A 22,506-nucleotide genomic window follows, 5' to 3' on the forward strand; every position below is an offset into this window, starting at 1 on the left:
GCAGTATGAAGCCACTGGAAGTGGGACCAGGACCTAACTCTAATGCATAAACTGACTTTGTGGAGCCCATTCTCTATGGAGAAATTCCATGCTCAGCCTAGACATGGGGGTGTGCCTTGGTTCTGCCTCAACAAGGTGATGCGACAGGCTTAGTTGACATCCTAGGGAAGGCTTTACCCTCTCTGAGGGGCATATGGGAGGTGAGATGGGGGGATGAGGGGAGAGCAGGAGGAGAGGAGGGTGGGGAAACTGGGATTGGAATATAAAAAGCCAAAGACCAAAAAAAAAAAAAAAAAAAAAAAAAAAAAAAAAAAAAGGGGGGGAAATAAAGAAGAAATGGGTCTGAAGATATGAGAGGTCATAGCTAAGGCCATAATTGCTCATGAGAGATGTATGAACTCCTGGCCTCTACCTTTGGAACAATGTCTTCTATCTATCCATGTTGTGAATATTGATTTAGGGATGATTTTTATTCTGAGCTTAGACTTCTTTCAGTCTCAATTCTGCCTAGAGTCCATGCCCATTCTCTACAGGAGAATCACTCCGCCTCTCTTCCAAATTCATGCCCTTGGAAAGTTGTGACACAAATTTGTCCTTAATCCCTGATACATGAGGTTCTGGACACTAAAACTAGAAAATCTCTTAGTTCACTAATTCTGATCCAGATAAGTAAGGAGGGCAGTTATGATGCCCTCTGAGGAGTATGTTCTAGTGACTAATGATCCTGAAAGGCAAAATGGGGAGAAATATTAGACAATATTTGTGTTAACTTCTGTTCCCTTCCTACCATGTGTCTGTGCCTCTCCCTAGTACCTTGCATAGAGCCCCCTTCACATCCTTATTTCTCAGGGTATAAATCAGAGGGTTCAACATAGGAGTAACTATAGTATAAAAGAGGGCAACAAACTTCCCTTCACTCTCAGAATACTCCTGGACAGGTTGGAGATAAGTATACATGGCTGAGCCATAAAAAAGGAAAACCACCATGAGGTGGGACCCACATGTCCCCAGAGCCTTCCTGCGCCCAGCCATTGACTTGATCTTCATCACTGCATGAGTAATATGTACATATGTCCCTAGAATTAGTGCTACAGGACAGACCAAAATCATGGCTCCAGCCACAAACAGGTTGTCTTCTATCATCTCTGTGTCCTCACAAGCCAGCTTCAGGAGAGCAAGCATATCACAGAAGAAGTGGTTCAGGTGACGGCCACAGAGAGGTATGGTCATGATGAGGACGGTCTGAGTCAGGGAGTTCACAAGACCTCCCACCCAGGAGGAGATGGCCAATGCCTGGCAGAGAAAGGGGTGCATAATGCTAGTGTAGTGTAGTGGACGGCACACAGCAGTATAACGGTCAAAAGCCATCACCACAAGGAGCACACACTCAGTTCCACCCAGCAAGAGCACTGTGAAGAACTGGGTCATACACCCAGCATAGCTTATGGTCTTGTCATTTCCAGAAATATTGACAAGAAGTTGAGGCACAGTGCTGGTGGTGTAGCAGAGGTCCAGGAAAGAGAGGTTATTGAGGAAGAAGTACATTGGCTTTGTAGTCGACAATCCATTTGTGAGACTGTGATGATGGTGGAGTTGCCAAAGATGGTAAGGAAGTAGAAAATTGAAATAAAGATAAAAAAGACATGTTCCAACTGAGGCCAATCTGAAAAGCCCATCAAAATGAAGCCACCTTCCAAAGTGGTATTGAAGCTGCCCATAGCCCTTCACCCTCACAAAATAGAAGACAATTAAATGCTTGCTATCATAGGGAACATTTTGAAGTCACTTGAACCCACAGAGTAACCCAAAGCTGTATGAAGCCTGGCACTTTGCCCTCTGTCTGGTCTATCTCTTGTTGACTCTTGACTCTGCCGAGGTGGCACAGGCTGAAGGTACAGAGAGTCCTTCTTCTATTCCTGCAGTTAGGTTGGATTCCAGGAACAGCAGACCCTACAAGCAGGAAAGATTATCACTCAATTATCCACAATGGATTGTCTACTGTGTAGCCCATCACAGATTGGTTTCCTACTGTCAGTGATAAACACTGTGGTGATGAAAGCTATAACCACAAGGAACAAACACTCCATTACAACCAGTGCTATGAAGAGCTGAGCTACACACCAAGCTGAGTCTAGCTGTTGGTACTGATGGGGTAAGGGCTTTGGAAGTGAAAAGCCAAAACACTGCCAACATTATTCTGTAATATTCTATATATATTCCAGAGCCATACACTCCACGTTATACTTAGCTATTCAACTCAGCTCTACTCTCCAGGCCTGCATTTTCTGTTCTTAATTCTATTCTTACCCAGTGAAGAGATGATTGGAGCATTAGTCATGTGGCCTTTGCTTGAATTGCATTCCTTCCACCTGCTTGTTTTGTGACTTAATTCAGGCCACCAATGCTCTAGATAGTGTATTTTCAACCCTGTAGGGGTGGTATTGCCTTCTTCACAGTCTTGACCTGAAGATTCAAAAGCACTGATGTGGAATCTGCTGTTAAATTCTCATTGCTACTCCATTTCTTTCATTTGCTTCTTAGTCTATGAGCAAAGTGTTTCAATGGAATAGGAGGGAGGAGTACCCAGGCTCTATTCACTGGTTTGGCCCTGGCTGCTCACTTTCATCCAACTCCGTGCATATAATTAGTACAACAGTCTATGAGGCCCTGCCCATGACCAGTTGTCATCTGCTACAAAGGACTGAGAACCTGTAGCTACTTCATAGTAAAAGTACAATCATAAATATGTTTTTTGTGATGAGTTTCCCACCTGAATATTTTTTCACTTCTCAACATCTTCCCTGTCTGGTGCCTTCTCACCAGACCTGTCTGCATTATACAGTTTCTTTCTCTACTGGTACTAATCAGAATTCTGTTAAGTATGCCTTGTGCCTCTACATACTGGGACTCTTCATTATTAGAGATTACAGTAAATGTAGAAACAAATATCAGTGGCTTCTTTTACTGTCTAGTAAAGGGATGATGCATACATATCATTTTCTTTCACAACATAGCGATTTTAAAATTTGTTGAGTAAAACATTAGACTCTCACTATAAAAATCAGTAGGAATCAATTTCTCTCTGAGAAACTAGATTAGATACACTTTCACACACTAAAAGGGAGGAAAAGTATTAAAATTATATTCTTTTAGAAGGTCATTTTCTGAGGAGAAATTCTAGACAGAATTGTAAGGTTTTACGGTATCTGTATACAGGTCTTTCACCTCTTCATTTCATTTTATCCTAAGATACTTTGTTCTTTTATTGCATGGAATAATGGTATTATGTTTTTTTTCCTAATAGTTGGATGAATTCAGAGCTGCAGTTTCTTTTTATGTATTGTATCTTGTAAGCTATATCAGTTATTTCAACATTTCTGTCACTTTTCTGCTGTTGCTTTTGTGTTTTGAGGGTATTCTGTTCATATTATCATGTCTCTCAAAAGCAGTGGTTGTCTTGTATTTCTTTGTCCTGGGAAAACTGGATGTGTACATGCAGAAGGATAGAAGGAGACCCATATCCCAAAAGCCAGCCAAAGCATTAGGGACAGTCCACAAGTAGGTCAAGCCACACAATTGTCACATATATGTAGAGGGTCTAGGTCAGTCTCATGCAGACTCCTGGTTGTTGGTTCAGACTCTATGAACACCTGTGAGCCATAGTTAGTTGTTTCTGTGGGTTTCTTGTGATGCCCTTGACTTGTCTGGTTCATACAATCCCCCCTCCCTCTCTTCAGCTGGATTTCCTGAGTTCAGCCCAATGTTTGGTTGTGGTTCTCTGTGTCTGTTACCATCAGTTACTGGATGAAGTTATTCTCTGAAATTGGGGTAGCCACCAATCTCTGAATATAGCAAACTATAGTTGGGCATCATTATGTTGACAATTTTTTTTCAGTTAAGTTTGGTTCTATCCTAGGTCTCTGAACCATCCAGCCTCTGGGGCTCTGGCACTGCAAGCCAATGCCAGTGGACTCACTCTTATGGTATGGGTTTGAGACTGGACCAGTCATTGGTTAGCCACTCCCACAATCTCTATGCAGCTCTTACCCCCAACACACACACACACACACACACACACACACACACACACACACACCATAGGCAGGACCTTCATGTAGATTCAGGTTGGACATTTGCTTCATTTTACTTTTTCCCAAACAACTAGGGTTGCTATTCTTACAAGGTAAATTATTCAGAAGCAAACTCTCTTTATTTATTATTTAGCATAGAAAGTATTTATTTCTTGTATATTTTTCTTGCTTAAATGTTAATTTTTCCTTCAATTGTTAAAGTAGATATTATTTTAGAGTTTTAGAGCAGTTTAACTCACAGAAGTGTTATATGGAAATTTTCCATTTATTCTCTATGTGCCAACTTCCCCCCCCACACACACTTGCATAGCCTCCCAGATTATCAACAGCCTGAAACAGAGTCCTCTACTGATCACAATTAAAGAATGCACCTGAGGACATCATTATTGTCCACACTCCACAGTGTGTTTCACTGTCATTGGGTTCTGTGTTTGCTGTCATTCATAAAAAAAATTTCCAGCTGGATGGTGATGGTGCACAAGTTGGGCTGCGGTTGTGTACACCTCTAATCCTAGCACTTGGGAGGCAGAGACAGGTGGGTCTCTGAGTACAAGGCCAGTGTGGTCTATAGAGTGTGTTCCAGTACATCCAGAGCGGTTACACAAAGAAACCCTGTCTCGAAAAACTGATTAAAAAAATTCCCCAAACCAACATCAAAGTTCCCCATGTTCAGTTAATATTTACAAGAGGAGGAGCTTAGTCTACTGCAACTTGATATGCTGTGCTTTGTTGATACTTCTGGCGGGGGGGGGGGCCTGCCCTTTTCTGTACAGGAACATGGGATGTGTTTATTTGGGGGGAATTCAACTGCTGGAGTTATGACATCATCCCAGTCTTTCAAATATTTCCCCCCTCCTCTCTCCCTTGTAGTCAGTAGCCAGGGTCTGATGCATGTCCATATTTAATAATCAAGATAATCAAAGGGGTAAATAAAATTACCCTCAACCCTCTTAGAAACATTTCTATTTTGAACAGTAACTGCAATTTACTGATCACACGGACACAAATTTAGCCTCTAGTATATCTCAAATATTTTTTCTTTTCTTCCCCGTTTTTATAAAGCATAGATTATTTTCTCATATACTATAACCAGAATATAGTTTCCCTTCCTTTTCCTCCACCCCATTTCTCCCCACCTCCTCTCCCATTCAGATCCACCTTCCCCTGTCTCTCATTAGAAAAAAAAACCCAGGCTTTTAAGAGATAATAACAAAACATAAAAAAAATGGTAAGATAAAACCAAACCATCATATTCAAGTTAGACAAGCCAAGACAACAGAAAAATAAAGGAGCACCAAGGGAAGGCACAAGAATCAGAGACACACTCATTTACACACTCAGGAAAAGTACTAACTGAAAGTTATGGTATATATATGCAGAGGACCTGGTGCAGACCTGTGTAGGCCCTGTGATTGCTGTTTCATTCTCTGTGCATTTACATGAGCTGTGCTCAGTCAAGCATTCTTTCTAATTCCATATTATAAGCCAGTAATCTTTTGACTGTGGTTACCCTGGCTCAGGGACTGGGCAGAAATGAACCTCCCTAGGGAAGCCCAGTGCACATGGGTGAGAGGTGGTAGGGAGGACACATTAGAAAGCACACAGAGGTACCAAGATCTCCTTCTAGCTGATGAGTCTCCAAGCATTAAGGAAAATGGACACAGCTCAGATGTTTTCATGTGTTTTATTCATCAAGCACAGGTCAATGCTTGAAAGAATCCTGTCTTATTGATTGGCAAAAGCAGAAGTGATCCTAGTGTGTGTTAATCCTAGCCATCACCAGATGTTACAGGTTATTGTTGAGTGGATTATCTGATCACATCAGATAGAATATTAACTATTATACAAGTTCTTGGCTGTAGAATTGGAGTAGAACATTGACTAAACATCTAGAATCAAAGGATAGTGAAACTGAGAATCCATCTTTAAATGTTGCTCCTGGGAAACAGGTGTGTTCCTAATTGAGCATTAGAACCTGAAAGGAGAATGTCTAATGATAACTGTGATCATTTATAGCAGAGTGTAAAGATGTGTCCTATGGAAAAGCTATGATTTTGCCTTGCTCTTTTTCTAAACCACAGCCAAGAACAACTAACCACATTTACAGGAAGGCAAATGTCACTCACCAAGAACACTTGGAAAAAGAATGAAGGTTTCTAAAAGCAGCTTGCCTGGAAGGAAGTGATATTCAGGCAACTTTAAAGCTTCTGCCCTCTCAAAGGGTGCAAGATGCCTGTCCAGGATATGATAAATTGCTTCTGCATGGATCAAAGATTCTGTTAGTAGTTTGGTGTGTTCCAATCAGAACTGGTGATCTCTACTTTTATACATTTACTCATATTTTCAAATTTGGTTTGCTACCACTGACCTACTTTGTGCACAGATTTTTGAGTTATATTACAAATACAGTGATTACCAGTGTTGAAATCCCTGTAGTTTTCTCTCTTTCCTCTTTCCCTCCTTCCCTCCCTCCATCCCTCCTTCTCTCTCTCCCTCCCTGCTTCTCTCTCTCCCTCCCTTCCCCCTCCTTATCTCTTTTTATTTATTCTTCTCTCACACAATACATCCTGACCACAGATTCCCCTCCCTCCACTCCTCCCAGTATCCTCCCACCTCCCCTTTTCCCTAGATCAACTCCTTCTTCATTTTCCTTCAGAAAGAAGAGGCCTCCAAGGGATACCAACCAAACAGGGCATAACAAGATACAATAAGACTAGGTACAACTTATTTTCAATGCATCCATACATGATCATTAAAAGCAGCAAACTTCTTGGTCAACAACTACATTTAAATTATTTTCTAACAGATGAAGTTCTATACTCTTCAGCCAGTTCTAATGATTAAATGATGTTGTTCAACTATACTGGGATTGCTATCTATCTTTTCTCTGAACAAATGTGGTTCCACAAATTCCTTCCTAATCAACTTTGTTGTTCAACCTTGTTTGTCTTGGAGTGGAATGTCATCTTACTTCCTCTCCTTCTGTCTGTACTTGTGGTTCTTTTATTGTGTTTGGGAGATTAATATCACTATTGAACTTAAGTAGGTATCAACTATTTCTCCATTCCTAACTGCTATGCTACAAAGTTAGTCACTGTCTGATCTGAATGCCATTTTTTTCTACACTATAGAGTATAGGGTTTCCTACAGCATCCTAAGAGTCTTTAGTAGGATCTGCTGTAAGACTTGTCTACCAAATATCCAGTAGCAACCCACACAAATTTCTACTGTAAGACCAAGAAAACACATAGATTATAGTCAACATAATTGACATTCAAATAAATAACAAATTCCTTGTTTTCATTGTGAGTGTCTCAGTCTGGAAGAAGTTCCCTCCTGTTGTTTACCCCTCTAAGAAATGCTTGATTTATTCCAACAACTCTGACAGAATCTTTATTTGTCTTTTGGATCTGGTGTTTGGAATTCACTTAGATATCAAAGTTTTGGTATCATATCATCTGTTATAGAAGGGAATTCTAAGTGTTAATTTTCTCCTATTCTTTATATTTTCACTCTGTAACCTAAGTAGTTCACCCAGTCAGCACTTACCTGGAGTTTAAAACCTTCAACAATTCTATTGTCTGCAAAGAAGAAATGATGCCTACCAGAGACTGGTGATAGCTACTGAGGTCTGAAATTCCGTTGAGAAGAACTCAGGTCTGAGCTTCTGTCTCAGAGAAATCATGATACTAAATGGTCTTCCCTCAGGGCACAAAACACTGACTTTCTGGTCCTCAGAAGTGAGAGCAACGGTGATGAAGAGCCATCAGCCTCCTTCTGACCTCGAAACCACTCTGGCAGTGTGACACCATTTCCCGACTGTGTATTCATACATATATTCTTTGGTAAGGAGAAAGAGTTGACTAGTATATGTGGTCTTGGAGACTGCTGGGACCATTTGCACTACTTATAATCAATAGAATGGTCCTCTAATATTGGCCCTGCAGATCCTCAGTTCTCTCTATTCCCCATGCTCTGCCAGACTAATTTGCTGTACTAATTATTCTCAAAATACAACTTCTTACTTGGTCATGAGACTCTGTGGCCTGAGATACATTATACCTCCCTACTTTGACCCAAATCCTAGTAGACTTTCACCAATCAGACCAAATACTATATTTCACATGAGGCCTGCCATGTTCACAACACTTCAAATCTGGTTCTCTGTACCCTTCATATAGTGCTCATATATTTCTGGGTATGTTTACAAATAGGAATGGATCAAACTAGCATTTATTTTTCTGGGGAGTACAATACTTTAAAATTTTCTGAAAAAATGTGTAATATATTAATACTAATTATTTTGTGTCTAATTTTTATTTCTAATAAACTTATAAATTCATACATTCACTTAAATAATGTACTGAATAATATAATTTCATACTATTGGAAATAAAAAAGTCAATACACAGAGTTACCTATATTTACTTAAAGACCCACAATATGACTTAAGTAAATAGCTTACTAGCCTTGTGACCTGACATGCTTGAGCCTTAGTTTCCCCACCTGTAAAATGATGTTATCATGACCTGTCCTCTACCACTGTTTGTGGATTCCTAGTATATGGCAGATGATGTTAAATATATGTTTTTAGGCCTCCACTTTGAAAGGAGAACAAAAGCATGATCTTTGACTCCAAGGAAGTTCAAAATTAGAAGAAAAGAGAAGTTCACATATGTCTGCTAGGAAATAGGAACCAATGTTAGGCTTTCTTTTTGATGAACCAGTGAGTTTTTATGGGAACCTCTAACAGGAGTTTGGGTGAGGACTTACAGGAGCAGGGATGATTCAAAATCAACTGAACAACTGCAAAGTCCACATCAGCAAGGGTGAAGTCTTGTCAAAGCTCCAACCCTGGGGCACTCTCCACAGCTTGCGGCAGCTCCATAGGTCCCAGGACCTCTTCTCTACACATTGGCTGGTCAGAGTTCTCCTCAACAATTGTTTACTCCTGCAGAAGGCTTTCTTTTTTACTCCCTTTATTATATTTGGGTTCCCAGCCTGCAGTTGATGCTGCCCACATTCAGGACTGATCTTAATAGACACAGACAGAACTTTACAAGTAGCCCAAGTGTTTTTCTCAATCCAATCAAGGTGACAATCAAGATTAACAACTACTAAATAAGCTTTAAAAATGCTACAGGAAAATTTCCCTGGGCAGAATATGATTTTATTTATTAGTTGTGCACAATGGGAGGTTTTGGAGAGACTGATAGATTTTAAAAAAAAATATCACAGTTTTGTTTACAACATAACTATCAAATACTGATTTTAATAGCTTTATTAAGATGTAGTTAATCACATTGGGTGTGTGGTTTAGTGGACAACACTGTTGCTCTGCAAGTGTAGGGTACTGAGCTTAGATACCCAGAACCTATGTGGAAGCTGGTCAGGTTTGGTGACTAACTATAACCCCAGTACTCAGGAGACAAAAATGGGCTCTTGGACAAACTGACTAACTTGATAAACTCAATCTGTGAGTTTTCAGTTTCACTGAGAGACCTAATAAATATGGTGAAGGTACTTCAGAGGCAGCCTAGCAATTTAGACTGTTTGCTTCTTTTGCAGAGCATTGTGGGATATTCACCAGAGAAGACTTCTCAGACATGATGTGGTGGTTTGAAAGAAAATAGCTCCCAAAGGGAGTGGCACTATTGGGAGGTGTGGCCTTGTTGGAGTAAATGTGTGACTGTTGGGGTAGGTTTTGAGGTCTCTTTTGCTCAAGCTCCATCAATGTGACTGTCAGTTAACTTCCTGTGGCCTGCAAGATGTAGGACTCTCAGCTCCTTCTCAGGTGCCATGTCTGTCTGCAGGCCACCGTATGCCCCACCATGATGATAATGGACTGAACCTCTGAAACTATAAGTGAGCCACCCCAATTAAATGTTTTATTTTATAGGAGTTGCCGTGGTCATGGTGTCCCTTCACAGCAATAAAAAGCCCTAACCCCTAAGATACATGGGATTATGCCAGTGGAAATTCTTTATTAGCCCTCAGTGACTATATTGGGTGCTCGGATCCCTTTATAGCACTGAACATTTCTCAGGGTGAGCTTTTAAGCACAAGACCCATCATATCTGGGTTGACATATTTCAGTTAACAAGATCCGTTAGCCAGAAGCAGAACTACAGAAGCTAAAAAGCAAGCTTAGTACATTGTGAGACTTTCCCAGAATCATATGGACATTGATGGGATCAGGTCTTTGTTTTCATTTGGTTGGTTGTGCCCTCTTTGTGCAGAGTTTTACAGCCTGAATGGCACTCCCACCATTGAGTGAGTTGTGGTAAGGTCTGGGGCCCTGTTACACAGAGAATCTTAGTTCAGTTTCCAGCACCCATAACTCCATTTCCAGGAGATCAAATTTATCCTCTGGCCTCAGGTACCAGTGCATAACATGCACATACATATATAGATACATATAAACATAAAGAAATGAAAACAAATCTTTAAAAACAAAAGTAGAGAGAAATTGAAGAATATACCCAATGCCATCTTTGCATACACACACATACACACACATACACACACACACACACACAGACTCACACATACATGCATGAGTACCTACCTGCACACACACGTGTGCCCAGGTATTTAGGATTATAGGATTGTTCATACACACATACACACTATTCGTACCATACACTGAAGCATTTCACTGAAGTATTTATTGTATTTGCTTTTCCTTGAAATCATAGAAATTATACTCATGTAAAACTCAACCCTGGGTTGACCAGGATTACACCAGCTCCCTTATTTATCTATCAAACAATTACATACATGTGAAGTATGCAATAGAGTTAATTAATATTCTTTTAAAATACCTTATTTATTTAATGTTATTTGGCTTGTATAGGTGCTTTGCCTGCTCGTTTGTTCATGCGCCATGTGTGTGCAGTGCCAGCAGAGGCCAGAGGAGGGCACTGAATTCACTAGAATTAGAGGTACAGATGGCTGGGAGTTTCCCTGTGGATGCTGACAATCAAACCCAGGTCTACTGGAAGAGCAGCCATCTTTCCAGCCCCAGCAATACTCGGAACTGTTAGTTCAATAGCTTCAAGGCATGAGGAAGCCACCAGGTGAAGCTGTAACCATTGTTTCGTCCTCTGGTAGACACTGCTCTTTGGAGGCTCAGACCTGAGAAACAACTCCACAGAGATGAGAAAGAACACATGAGAACGGTTTAGGCAATAAGAAGATGTTTACCACTTCCTCCCCTTACATTGATTGTGAATCCTGTGACTTTGGAGAATTTGTTTATTAGTTTTAAGAGATGTCCTGGTGAATTTTAAAAGCTTTAACTATAGAAAGTCGTGTCATCGTCCCACAGTAACAATTTGGCTTATGTACTTTAACTTATTTCTCTTGCTGATTGGCCTCACTAAGATCTCTAGTACTGGGTTGGGTAGAAGTTGTAAAAGGAGCCATCATTGTCTTGGTCTAGATCTCAGAGAAGATAGTTTCAGTTTTTCTCTATTCAGTACTTAATATGCATGTTTAATATATGTACGGCTTTATTATGCTGTGGTGCATTTCTGTAGCAGATGTATTCACAGATTGTGTCTTAGAGAACTGGTGAACTTTTATCAAATTTAAATCCATTGAGATCATCATGTTTTTAATTTTAAGTTTTTTTAAATTTGGAAATAGATTCTTTTGTCATATAATATATCCAGACCACAGTTTCTCTTCATTCCACTTTTCATGGCTCGCCCTCCCACTCCTCTCTCCCCCAGATCCACTCCCTTTCCATTTTCCCTTAGAAAAGAGCAATCCTCCAAGAGAAAACAACCAAACTTGATAAAACAAGATATAATAAGATAAGGCAAAAGCCATCATATTCAGGTTGGACAAGACAACTCAATACGGAGATCATCATTTTGTTGTTGTTTGTTCTGTCAGTGTGAATCATTGTATTGATTTGTGTGTATTTCTTGTATTTGGGGGAAAAACATTTTGTCATGGTGAGTAGACATTTTAATGTACCATTGGATTTGATCTGCTGATATTGTATTGAAAATGCTCACTGGGGATATTGGCCTGTGGTATTTGTTTTGTGTATGTGTGCTTATCTAGTTTTGCTATCAGGGTAATTCTGACTTTACAGAGTGGATCTGCAAGATTTTTTTTTTTTTTTGCTTTGCATTTTTTTCTAGAATAATCAAGAAAGTTTTGATAGTGTTTTGTTATAAGTTTGGTAGTATTCAACAGTGGAGTAATCTGGTACTGGGTATTTCTTTGGTGAGATGCTCTTAAAATTACTTGTTTAATCTTGTTGAGTCCAATTATTCTGTTGAATTTTTACATTTCTTTATGATTCAGTCTTGCTAAGTTGATTGTATCCAATAATTTGTCCATTTTTGTTTGTGTCATCGAACTCATTGGTTTACAGTTTCTCAGAGAGAATTTCAGTGGTCTTTTGTTCAGTCTTATGTTTCTTTTTTCTAGCCAAGGTATCCTCATTAGGGTTCCTAGTGCTGTGAAGAGACACCATGACCATGGTGACGCTTATAAAGAAAAAAACCATCTAACTGGGAAGGCTTATAGTTCAGAGGGGCTTACAGTCCATTATCATCATGGTGGGGAGCATGGCGGCATACAGGCAGATGCTGTCCTGACTACATCTTGATCAGAAAGCAATAGGAAGTGGTCTGTGACACTGAAAGAAACTTAAGAAAAAAGATACCTCAAAGCCTGCCCTCACAGTGATGCATTTTCTTCAATAAGGCCACACCTACTTCAACAAAGTAACACCTCCTAATAGTGCTGCTCCCAATGAGCTTATGGGGGTCAACTACATTCAAATTACCACACAAGTGTTTGTTATTTCTTAATAACCAGCTTTTCATTTGTTGATAATTTCTATATATGCATGATCATATATAGAACACACACACATTCATCTAAGATCAGCTTATATCTCTAAATATGTCCCTGCTGTGGCCTCTACTTGAGAGACCGCCAAGAGTGCTTAGATCATCCAGAGTTACTGACAGAACTCCTGACCCACCTACACCCACCGGGAGAGCAGGGTAGAGAGAGAGGCTCCACCTGCACCCACTGGAAGAAGCAATGGGAAGACGAGAATACAAGAAAACACTCAACAATAGAAAGACCAGTATGACACCACCAGATTCTAGGGACTCCACACCAGCTAGACCTGAACACACCAAAGCAGATGAAGCAGAAGAGAATGACCTAAAAAGTAACTTCATGAAAATGATAGAGGCTCTCAAAGATGATATGAGAAAATCCCTTAAAGAAATGGAAGAATAAACAAACAAAAAATTGGAAGAAATAGAAGAAAAGACCAGGCAAAAATGCAAGAAATGAACAAATCTCTTAAAGAAAATAAGGACAGCCAAGAAAAAACAAACAAACAAACAAACAAACAAACAAAAAACAGGTGAAGGAAACAATTCAAGACCTGAACACTGAAATAGAGACAGTAAAGAAAACGCAAACCAACCCCATTTAAATGAAAACAAACATTTGTAAACAATATGTGGGAATTTGGGCATTGTTCTTTCCAAACTGTTTCCTGCTGGTAGGGGACGCTGTCTTGGGCATCCTAAGAAGTAGAAATTCTGGCTGTGGTGGTCTGCAAGGCTGCCTTGTCCAAGGTGTTTTGAATATTGGATCACCTAGAGTACTGCTTCGGAGGGTCTTGCTTGATTAAATCATGTTAGTCTGGAAGGAATCCATAGCTTTTCATTTTTCTGTGTAAACAAAAATAGAAATTCTTTTCCCTAGTAACTTGTCCTCACACTTAAATTTTGAAGTCAAAGCTTTTTTAAAATATATAAATTGGATTAATTCAGCAGCATTGATAATAAAGTGTATTTTAGCAGTTATTCCTTCTTTAGCAATTGCGCAGTTCAAAGACAGCACAATAGCATACAGTATCCAGATTCTCTGCGTATTTTCCATTATATATATATATATATATATATATATATATATATTATATAACCAAGTCCATTTAAATGAAAACAAACATTTATAGAAAATATTTGGGAATTTGGGTGTCGTTCTTTCCGAACTACTTCCTGCTGGGGGATTCGAAGAAGATGCAGAAATCCTGGCTGTTGTAGGTAAGGCTGCTTCGTCCAGCTGTTTTGAATGTAGAATCACCTGGGACTCTGTTTCAGGTGGTCTGGCTTGATCAAACCACATTAGTCTGGAAGGAATCCACAGCTTTTCATTTTCTGTGGAAACAAAAATAGAAATCCTTTTCCCCAGTAACTTGTCCTTGAACTTAAATTTTGGAGTCAAAGCATTTTTTTTATTTATTATTTTACATGTCGATTCCAATTCCCTCTCCCTCCCTCCTTCACTCCCTTTTACCCTCTCTGCCCTCTCACATGCACTCTAACCACCCTCCCCTCCCATCCCCCCCACCCCAATTCCATATGTTGGGGAATGCCATCCAGTTGGGGTCATGTAGATCTGACAGGTCATGTGAAGTAGGGACTAGGGCTTCTCTCCTGTCTCTAGATTAAGGCAGTTATCCCTCCATGGGGGATGTGTTCACAAGGTCCTTTTGTGCACCAGGGATACATCCTGGCTCCACTGTCTGAGGTCCCTTAGACTGCTCAGTCCTTCTGGCTTAGACCCATATTGAGCGGAGCCTGAGTCAGTCCCTTGCTGGCTTCCCAGCTATCAGTCTGATGGCCTGTTAGCTCCTCCTTGTTCAGGTAAGCTGTCTCTATGTGTTTCTGCCGCCTGGTCTTGTCCTCTCCATCTGCATCTGGGTTCTACTTCGACTCAGTGTTTATGTATGGGTGTTTGCTCCTGTTTCCAACAGATATTAGTTGAGGGCTCCATGGATAAGTTAGTTGCTGATCTCACTCTCCAGGAAGGGCATTTATGGTAGCCTTTCCACGGAAGCTCAAATTGTTAGTTGGCAGCAGTCTTGTAGTTTTCTAGACCTTTCTTTGTGTTCAATTTTATCTTCAAATCAATATTGGCTCCCTCTTTTATGCTCTCTCTCTCTCTCCCTCTCTTTCCTGTCTTCTATTCCTAACCGGGCTCAATCTTCCTGGTCGCACGTGTTTTCCTTTCCTCCCCCTCGTTTTCTCCTACTTCTCTCTCCATTTGCTGCCCCCCCCACTTCCTCTGTGCTCTGGGGGACTTTCAGCCTTTTTGATTTCCTCTATTGAGAATTCTTTCTTCAGTTCCGTACCCCATTTTTTAATAGGGTTGTTTGGTGTTTTGTTGGCTAGTTTCTTGAGTTCTTTGTATATTTTGGAGATCAGCCCTTTGTCGGGTATAGTATTTGTGAAAATCTTTTCCCAGTCTGTGGGCTGCTGTTTGGTTTGTCGACGGTGTCCTTTGCCTTGCAGAAGCTTCTAAGTTTGAAGAGGTCCCATTTATTAATTGTTGCTCTCAGTGTCTGTGTTCCTGGAGTTATGTTCAGGAAGCAGTCTCCTATACCAATTTGTTCAAGGGTACCTCCTACTTTCTCTTCTAAGAGGTTCAATGTGGCTGGATTGATATTGAGGTCTTTGATCCATTTGGACTTGAGTTGTGTGCATGGCAATAGACATGGGTCTATCTGCAATCTTCTACACGCCATCATCCAATTTTGCCAGCACCATTTGTTGAAGATGCTTTCCTCCTTCCATTGTATACTTTTAGTTGTTTTGTCGAAAATCAGGTGTTCATAGGTGTGTGGGTTAATATCCCCCATGGAAGGCCTCACCTTCCCTGAGAATCAGATGGGGGGTGGTTGGTGGGGAGCATGGGAGGATGGGGAGGGAGAGGGAACTGGGATTGATATGTAAAATAATAAAGTTTCTAATTTAAATAAAAATTTATTTTAAAAAATTTCTTAGGTTCATGTTATGTGAACATGCATAAGTTACTTAAAAATTTTAAATCTTAGTTTAATCATGAATTATTAGAGATTATATAAAAATATTTCAAAGATTATGTAAGTAGCGATTGCTATTAGAACTAAGATTTTTTATCCAACTTGGAAGTTACTAAAACTTCAAAGCGTATTTACAAGGGTGTCTGTACTTTGATCTGAAACCATCATTTAAGTACATGAAAAGAAACAGTTGTAGTAGATTGCAGTCTCCATGCCTCCTCCCTACACTGACTCTTCTCTGCATTCACTAGTGTCACTCTCTGATAATATTTCCTTTTGTTATTCCATTTTCACAATGCTTATTGTTTTTATAATCATTCCTAGTCTCTTCTCTCTTCAATAAAAGTATCTTCACCCCGGCAGCAAACAAACCTGTGGCCCATCTGAGAAGATTTAGATGCTTTTCCTTTCTTTCTTTCTTTCTTTCTTTCTTTCTTTCTTTCTTTCTTCCTTTCTTCCTTCCTTCCTTCCTTTCTTTTTTTCTTTCCTATCTTTCGTTTGTTCATTTTTTGTTGTTGTTGTTTTTCTAGACAGGGTTTCTCTGTGGTCTTGGAACCCATCCTGGAACTCGTTCTGTAGACCAGGCTGGCCTTAAACTCACAGAGATCCTCCTGCCTCTGCCTCCCGAGTGCTGGGATTAAAGGTGTGCACCACCACCACCCAACTAGATGTTTTTCCTATTTGGTGCTGTTTCAGCAATTTTGTTATTTTCTTTAAGTATTAGTGAAATGACATTATGTCTAAAACTCTATTGTGATGATGTATATCTGACTACAGTCTCCTGTCTGCCTCTCTAGTAACAGTGTGCACTAAAAATCTAGAAAAACAGAGGTGACCCAAGAACCTAAACCCTGAGGCAAGTAGTTAAAGAACCAGTGACGAGCAGTGTTCTATACCTATGGGCAAAGTGCCATCTACACTACCTATGAAGGAAATTACTGGCTTTGGAAAAAGGGTGTCACATTCAATTAAGCCTTCCCTCATACCCAGAAATTCCTAGACACCTGAGCTATTCTCTGATGTGGAAAACAGACCATCTTCTCAAACATTCTTGTGGGATAATTGAGATAAATCAGATTTGACACCCCTTTTTCAAGGATCATAGACACAGGGAGAGAAGCTAAAGAGATCTTGACTTTCAAATCCAAAAGAGGAAAGCAAGAAATTTCTGAGACTTGCTGAAGGCATTTCTTATGTTTGTGGCCAGAGCTATAATTTTGGTTTTCCCTGCAGACCCTGGTGGACTTAAGGATATGAGAGCTATCACAGAAAGTTGTAGTGATCCTATTTTCTTCCCCATGTTACTGAGTTTGTGCCTCTCCCTAATACCCTCCACAGAGCCCCCTTCACATCCTTGTTCCTCAGGGTATAAATCAGAGGGTTGAGCATGGGGGTGACGATAGTATAGAAAAGGGCAACAAACTTCCCCTCACTCTCAGAATAGCTGCCCTTGGGCTGTAAGTATGTGTAGATGGCTGAGCCATAAAACAGAGAAACCACCACGAGGTGGGACCCGCATGTCCCAAAAGCTTTTCTGCGTCCAGTATTTGACTTGATTTTCAGCACTGCCCTGGCAATCTGTGCATAGGAGCCAAGAATTAGTGCTGCAGGGAAAACCAAAATTATAGCTCTGGCCACAAACATCTTGGCCTCTGTTCCTCCTGTGTCCTCACAGGCCAACTTCAGGAGAACAGGCATCTCACAGAAGAAGTGATTCAGTTGGTGTCCACAGAGCGGCATGGCCATCATGAGGCCTGTCTGAATCAGAGAGTTCAAGAAGCCTCCCACCCATGAAGCAATAGCCAATACCTGGCAGAGAAGGGGGTGCATGATGGTTGTGTAGTGCAGGGAATGACACACAGCAGCATAGCGGTCAAAGGCCATCACCACCAGGAGCACACACTCAGTGGAGCCCAGAGCAAGAGATATGAGCAGCTGGGCCACACACCCGCCATAGCTGATGGTTCTGTCAAGTCCATGAAGGTTGATCAGGAGCTGGGGCACAGTGCTGGTGGTGTAGCAGAGGTCCAGGAAGGAGAGATGGGAGAGGAAGAAGTACATGGGTGTGTGTAATCGAAGGTCCATTCGGGACAGAGCAATGATGGCGGTGTTGCCAAAGAGAGTTAAGGAGTAGAAAATTGAAATAAAGATAAACAGAATGAGTTCCAGCTGAGGCCAGTCTGAGAAGCCCACCAAAATGAAGCTCTCTCCTAAACTGTCATTGAAACCGTCCATCGCCTTTCGTGTGTACAGAGAGCAGGGGTCAATTTAATGCCCACCATAAAGAATGTGAATCTAAAAAACATTCCCAGTATTCCCTAACTTTTCCTAAACCAAGCGCTTTGATTTCCATTTTACTACTCAGTAAAGGACTATCTGCCAATTAGTCTTTCTTTCATTAGTATAGAAATAAGTGCAGTAGGATGCTAGGGCATTTTTTAAAACCTCAGTCCTGTTGCCTGTGTGTTCCAGAACTTTGAACAAGTTTGCCTCCCTAATAGAACGGACATTTGAATCCATTTGCAATAACTTGGAAAATGTATTTTAAAAATCAAATGCAGAACTGGTGTTCATCTTGGTGGTAGAGTTTGGTTTTGATTCCAAAAACTTCTAAAATCAAGCAAAATAAATGAAAATTATTGACTGTGCAAAAATGCACATAGTAATCTATGGTCTTCTCTTTTGCCCTCTGTTGTCTATGAGGTACAGTGTTTCTGCCTATTAAGACTCTGGTCTAACCAGGCTGAGATCACATGTTTGTCTTATCTTGCACAACCTTGACTTTCTGCTCAGTGTAAATGGTCTGTGCACCAATAAGGGAAGCCACTCACATCACTGCCATCTGATGTAAAAGAAGCATGGGACTCTATTGTTTTAGGGGGACATTATTTATAACAAACTTGTTTCACTTCATGAATCATTATGCTTGGGATATATGGTAACTTTTCAGTCAACTTATGAACCACCTTTGGACTTCCCAAGAGGGAAGTTGTCTCTCAAACCCAGAGTTCTTTGCATCAATATTTTCTAGAATCTGTTGTATTCAAAGACAATCTTTCACATCTGTTTGTTCTTCAAAATCTCAGAGTTCCTGGGTACCAGACAACACAGTGAGTTTAAAAACACATGCCTTTCCTTAAGCATATTAACATTAATGGTATTGACAAATGCTAAATTACTGTCACTTTCATCCAGAGCATGTAGAAGGTGTTAGATACCTTTCTTGCGTGGGAAACATTTGCTTTGCTCTTCAAATCTCATGAAATATTCCTTCAGGAAACCTAAGAATTAACCATGAACACACTTTAATGAGTTATGAAAATACTATTTGCATAAAATCGCTTGCCTTTAAAGGTTAATATTTCTTGGGATAAAAATATATGAAAAAGTTTATCACAAGGAAAGAAATCAGTCGTTAACAGAAATTTCAACCCTGGTTAACATGAGAAAGTATGGCAACTTCATATATTACCCTCTCCTTAAATCTGTATTAGAAGGTCAGTAATGACACCATGCTGGATCAATGCTGCAAGGAATGCATTTGAGTATCACACTAGTGCCCTTTTGCAAAAGATGGAGAAAATGTGAATTATAAGGACTAAGTGTTAATATATATATATATATATTATTTAATCATGACATGCAAGGTAGTATTTTTATGGGGGTTGAGTGCTCTGATGCATGTTTAAATTATGAAGGATGTGACATAAACTTGTAACACTAGTGTGTTCTACCAATATTCTTTAAAGACCACCCAACTGGACCTGTTGAATTTATTCATATCACAGTGCAGCATTTTGAGGGATGAAAGTCTCTCAATGAACATGGTTGGGTGAATTAATGAATGTGTTCCACACCCTGGTACTTTGTATGATACATCCAAACATCTCAGATATGTTTATTTCCTATGCAATGATAAAGAATCAACACTGTTATATGTTCCTTTTAGTGGTATGCTAGATGCTAGCCATTCATGCTGTATATTTTAATCTCAGTTATAGTCACTGTCATGTAGACATTCTTAACATACCTACAACTTGACAAAATATCAGGATAATTATTATATGAAAATTCCTGAATTCCCAGTTCCCAAAGATTTTGACACAATGTAATCTCGAGCTATAAGACATTAAGTGGCTACCACAATCTATAAAACAATACTGAACAGGCAAAAAATTAAACTGAGCTTCAGAACCTCAGCTGGACACATATAGAACTGAGGGGACTGTTTAACAATCATTTATTTTAAAAGTAGATACCAGAAAGTGACCAAGGAATACAGTGGCCAAAGACTCAGTGTGAGGAAGCAGTTTAAAAACAAATGCAAACTAAGATTTTATATAAATAAATAAATGGTGGTACGGAACCTTAAAGAAACCTTAGTTTGGGAGGAAACTCAGAGGTAATTTCATGTGCCAATTCTCAAATTAAAGCTTGCTGAGTGAAACACTAGGCTCTTCTCATCCACAGCGCATTGCTTTCTCCACTGCTCGTTTCCCACTTCTGTCTTCACAGGGATTTATTTCTTTGACATACTGATCTATCATGTTAACTATTTTCTGGAAAATATCTTTAGCCTTCCACTTTCATATGAGTCTAATTATGAAAAATGCAAGTTTTTATAGTCTCCCTGACAAAATCAGACTAAGAAGTTGACCTCATTCAGACTTGAAAGTTTAGTATCTTGAGTAATGGCAGATTCATCAGAGTGCTTGAGCTACCCCTGAGCCTGCAGGCTCAGATTGTTCCAGTTCTGAACAGGTCCTTGGGTATCAATCACTGCCATTGTTTCAGTCTTGTGTAGACAGTAGGGTGTAGAGGTAGCTTCTGACCTTTGTATCTGGAATCTAGTGTGCAATGAAAGTCAACTACGCTGACCGTAAACTATATTTTCTTCTTCCTGTATTGACTTTCATCTGCCACATGAAAATCCATGCCTGCTTGTGAGTCACTTCTCTGGGATAATGGGTCTGCCATTCTAATCCCCAGGGCTCTGCAGAGAATGACCTGATCTTCACAGCAACAACTGCCATGAAGTGTAATGTAACTCTTCTTCAGAGTCTCTTCTGAAACTGATGCTAGTGACTGTGTCCAGTGATGCTCACCTCCCTCTCCTTGTGTACCTATCACTTAGGTACCACTTTTTGCAGTTATGACAACTTCCCATCTCTCATAGAGCCTCCCTCTACTCTTTTTTGGGCTCAGATGTAGAGGTCAGCCTTATTGTATCCATACTGGGAAGTCACAAAATGAAACTATTTGGGGAGCCTTTTCTGTCTTTCAAAATCAGATTCAAGTTTCTGTGGTATGAACTCAGTGAGGGGCTGCTGGCAGTCCTTCACACTATTTAGAGCTCTGAATCTTACAGCCCAGGCAAAGATTAGATTCTGGTTGCACTAGTTTAGGGGATTGGGAAGCACTGGGCCTTCCCGAGGGAGTCCAGTGCCTGCGGGTGAGAGGTGGGAAACACATGGATAATGAATATCATCCAACAAAAATATCTCCAAATATAAAAGAAAATAGTGCATGTAAGCATGAGTGAATGTGACAACTTAAATTTTCTATTTCATTTCATATTGTCTAAATATTGTATTTCAGCAAAGAAGAAAAGTATGATGGCTTGCATTTCTATTCATCCATCCATTCATCCATCCATCCACAAATAAATACCTTCCTACAACTTCATCCTAAAATAAAAATATGGTGCCTGGCTGTCAGATAGAATATGGAGTACTAAGTCAGTCCTTGGTGATAGGTGGCTTTGGCTGATAACAGATCAAAGGACAATAAGGTTGACAAGGCATGTAAACATCCTGGATGAGGATCAGGTGATCTAAGTAGAGGTTTTAGATAGGGAACAAAGTGCAAATTGTTTAAAACCTGCCACATAGAAAACACACCCGATTTTCTTTGTTCTTAAAAGGTCAAAACTTCTACTGACCGGTGACATTTCCAACAAGGCAGGTTGTGGCTTATTATGAGCAGAACAAAGAATGAAGTGATCTAAACATACGCCGCTGTGAGAGGAAGTGATTCTCCTATGTCTGGAAAGAGCCTGCTCACTCAAAGGTGAAGATTTGATCAGAAAGTTGTAAAAAGGTTCCTGCGGTCATTGGATGACAGGCTGAGCTGCTGGAGACTACTTCTCAGCCCTGATATTTATTTTGTGTGTATTTTAAAAGTTTATTTCTTGTTTTTTTTCTAAAGATTTATTTTTCAATGTACATATCAACCCCAATACCCTTCTCTCCCCTTCTCCCACCCCACTGCTCCTTTTCCACCCTCCATCCAGTCCTCAGAGGGGGCAAAACCTTCCTTTTGGAGTCAACAAAGTCTGACATACCAAGTTGAGGCTGAACCAATCTCTTCCATATCAAAGCCGAGCAAGGTATCCCATCATAGGGAATAGGCTCCCAAAAGCCAGTTCATGTGCCTACGATAGGTCCTAGTGCCACTGTCAGCCCCACATCCCCCAATAGATCAAGTTACATAACTGTCACCCACATTCAGAAGGCCTAGTTCAGTCTCAAGCAGGTTACC

The 22,506-nt window shown here is 40.2% G+C and overlaps 2 protein-coding genes across 2 annotated transcripts; both read right to left on the reverse strand.

Moving 5' to 3' along the window:
* Positions 1–783: 783 nt before the first annotated feature.
* LOC127218727 (olfactory receptor 10-like) lies at positions 784–1,718 on the reverse strand. Its single transcript, XM_051179721.1, is given in 2 exon segments — positions 784–1,553; positions 1,556–1,718. Coding segments are annotated over 2 exon segments (933 nt in total).
* A 127-nt stretch (positions 1,719–1,845) lies between these two features.
* LOC127218728 (olfactory receptor 10) lies at positions 1,846–18,201 on the reverse strand. Its single transcript, XM_051179722.1, has 2 exons — positions 17,272–18,201; positions 1,846–1,950 (listed from the first exon to the last, which is right to left on the reverse strand). The coding sequence occupies exons 1-2, from the start codon at positions 18,199–18,201 to the stop codon at positions 1,846–1,848; spliced, it is 1,035 nt and encodes a 344-aa protein (XP_051035679.1).
* Between the last annotated feature and the right edge of the window lie 4,305 nt (positions 18,202–22,506).

This window comes from Phodopus roborovskii, unplaced genomic scaffold, assembly GCF_943737965.1.
Source record: "Phodopus roborovskii unplaced genomic scaffold, PHOROB, whole genome shotgun sequence".
NCBI lineage: Eukaryota > Metazoa > Chordata > Mammalia > Rodentia > Cricetidae > Phodopus > Phodopus roborovskii.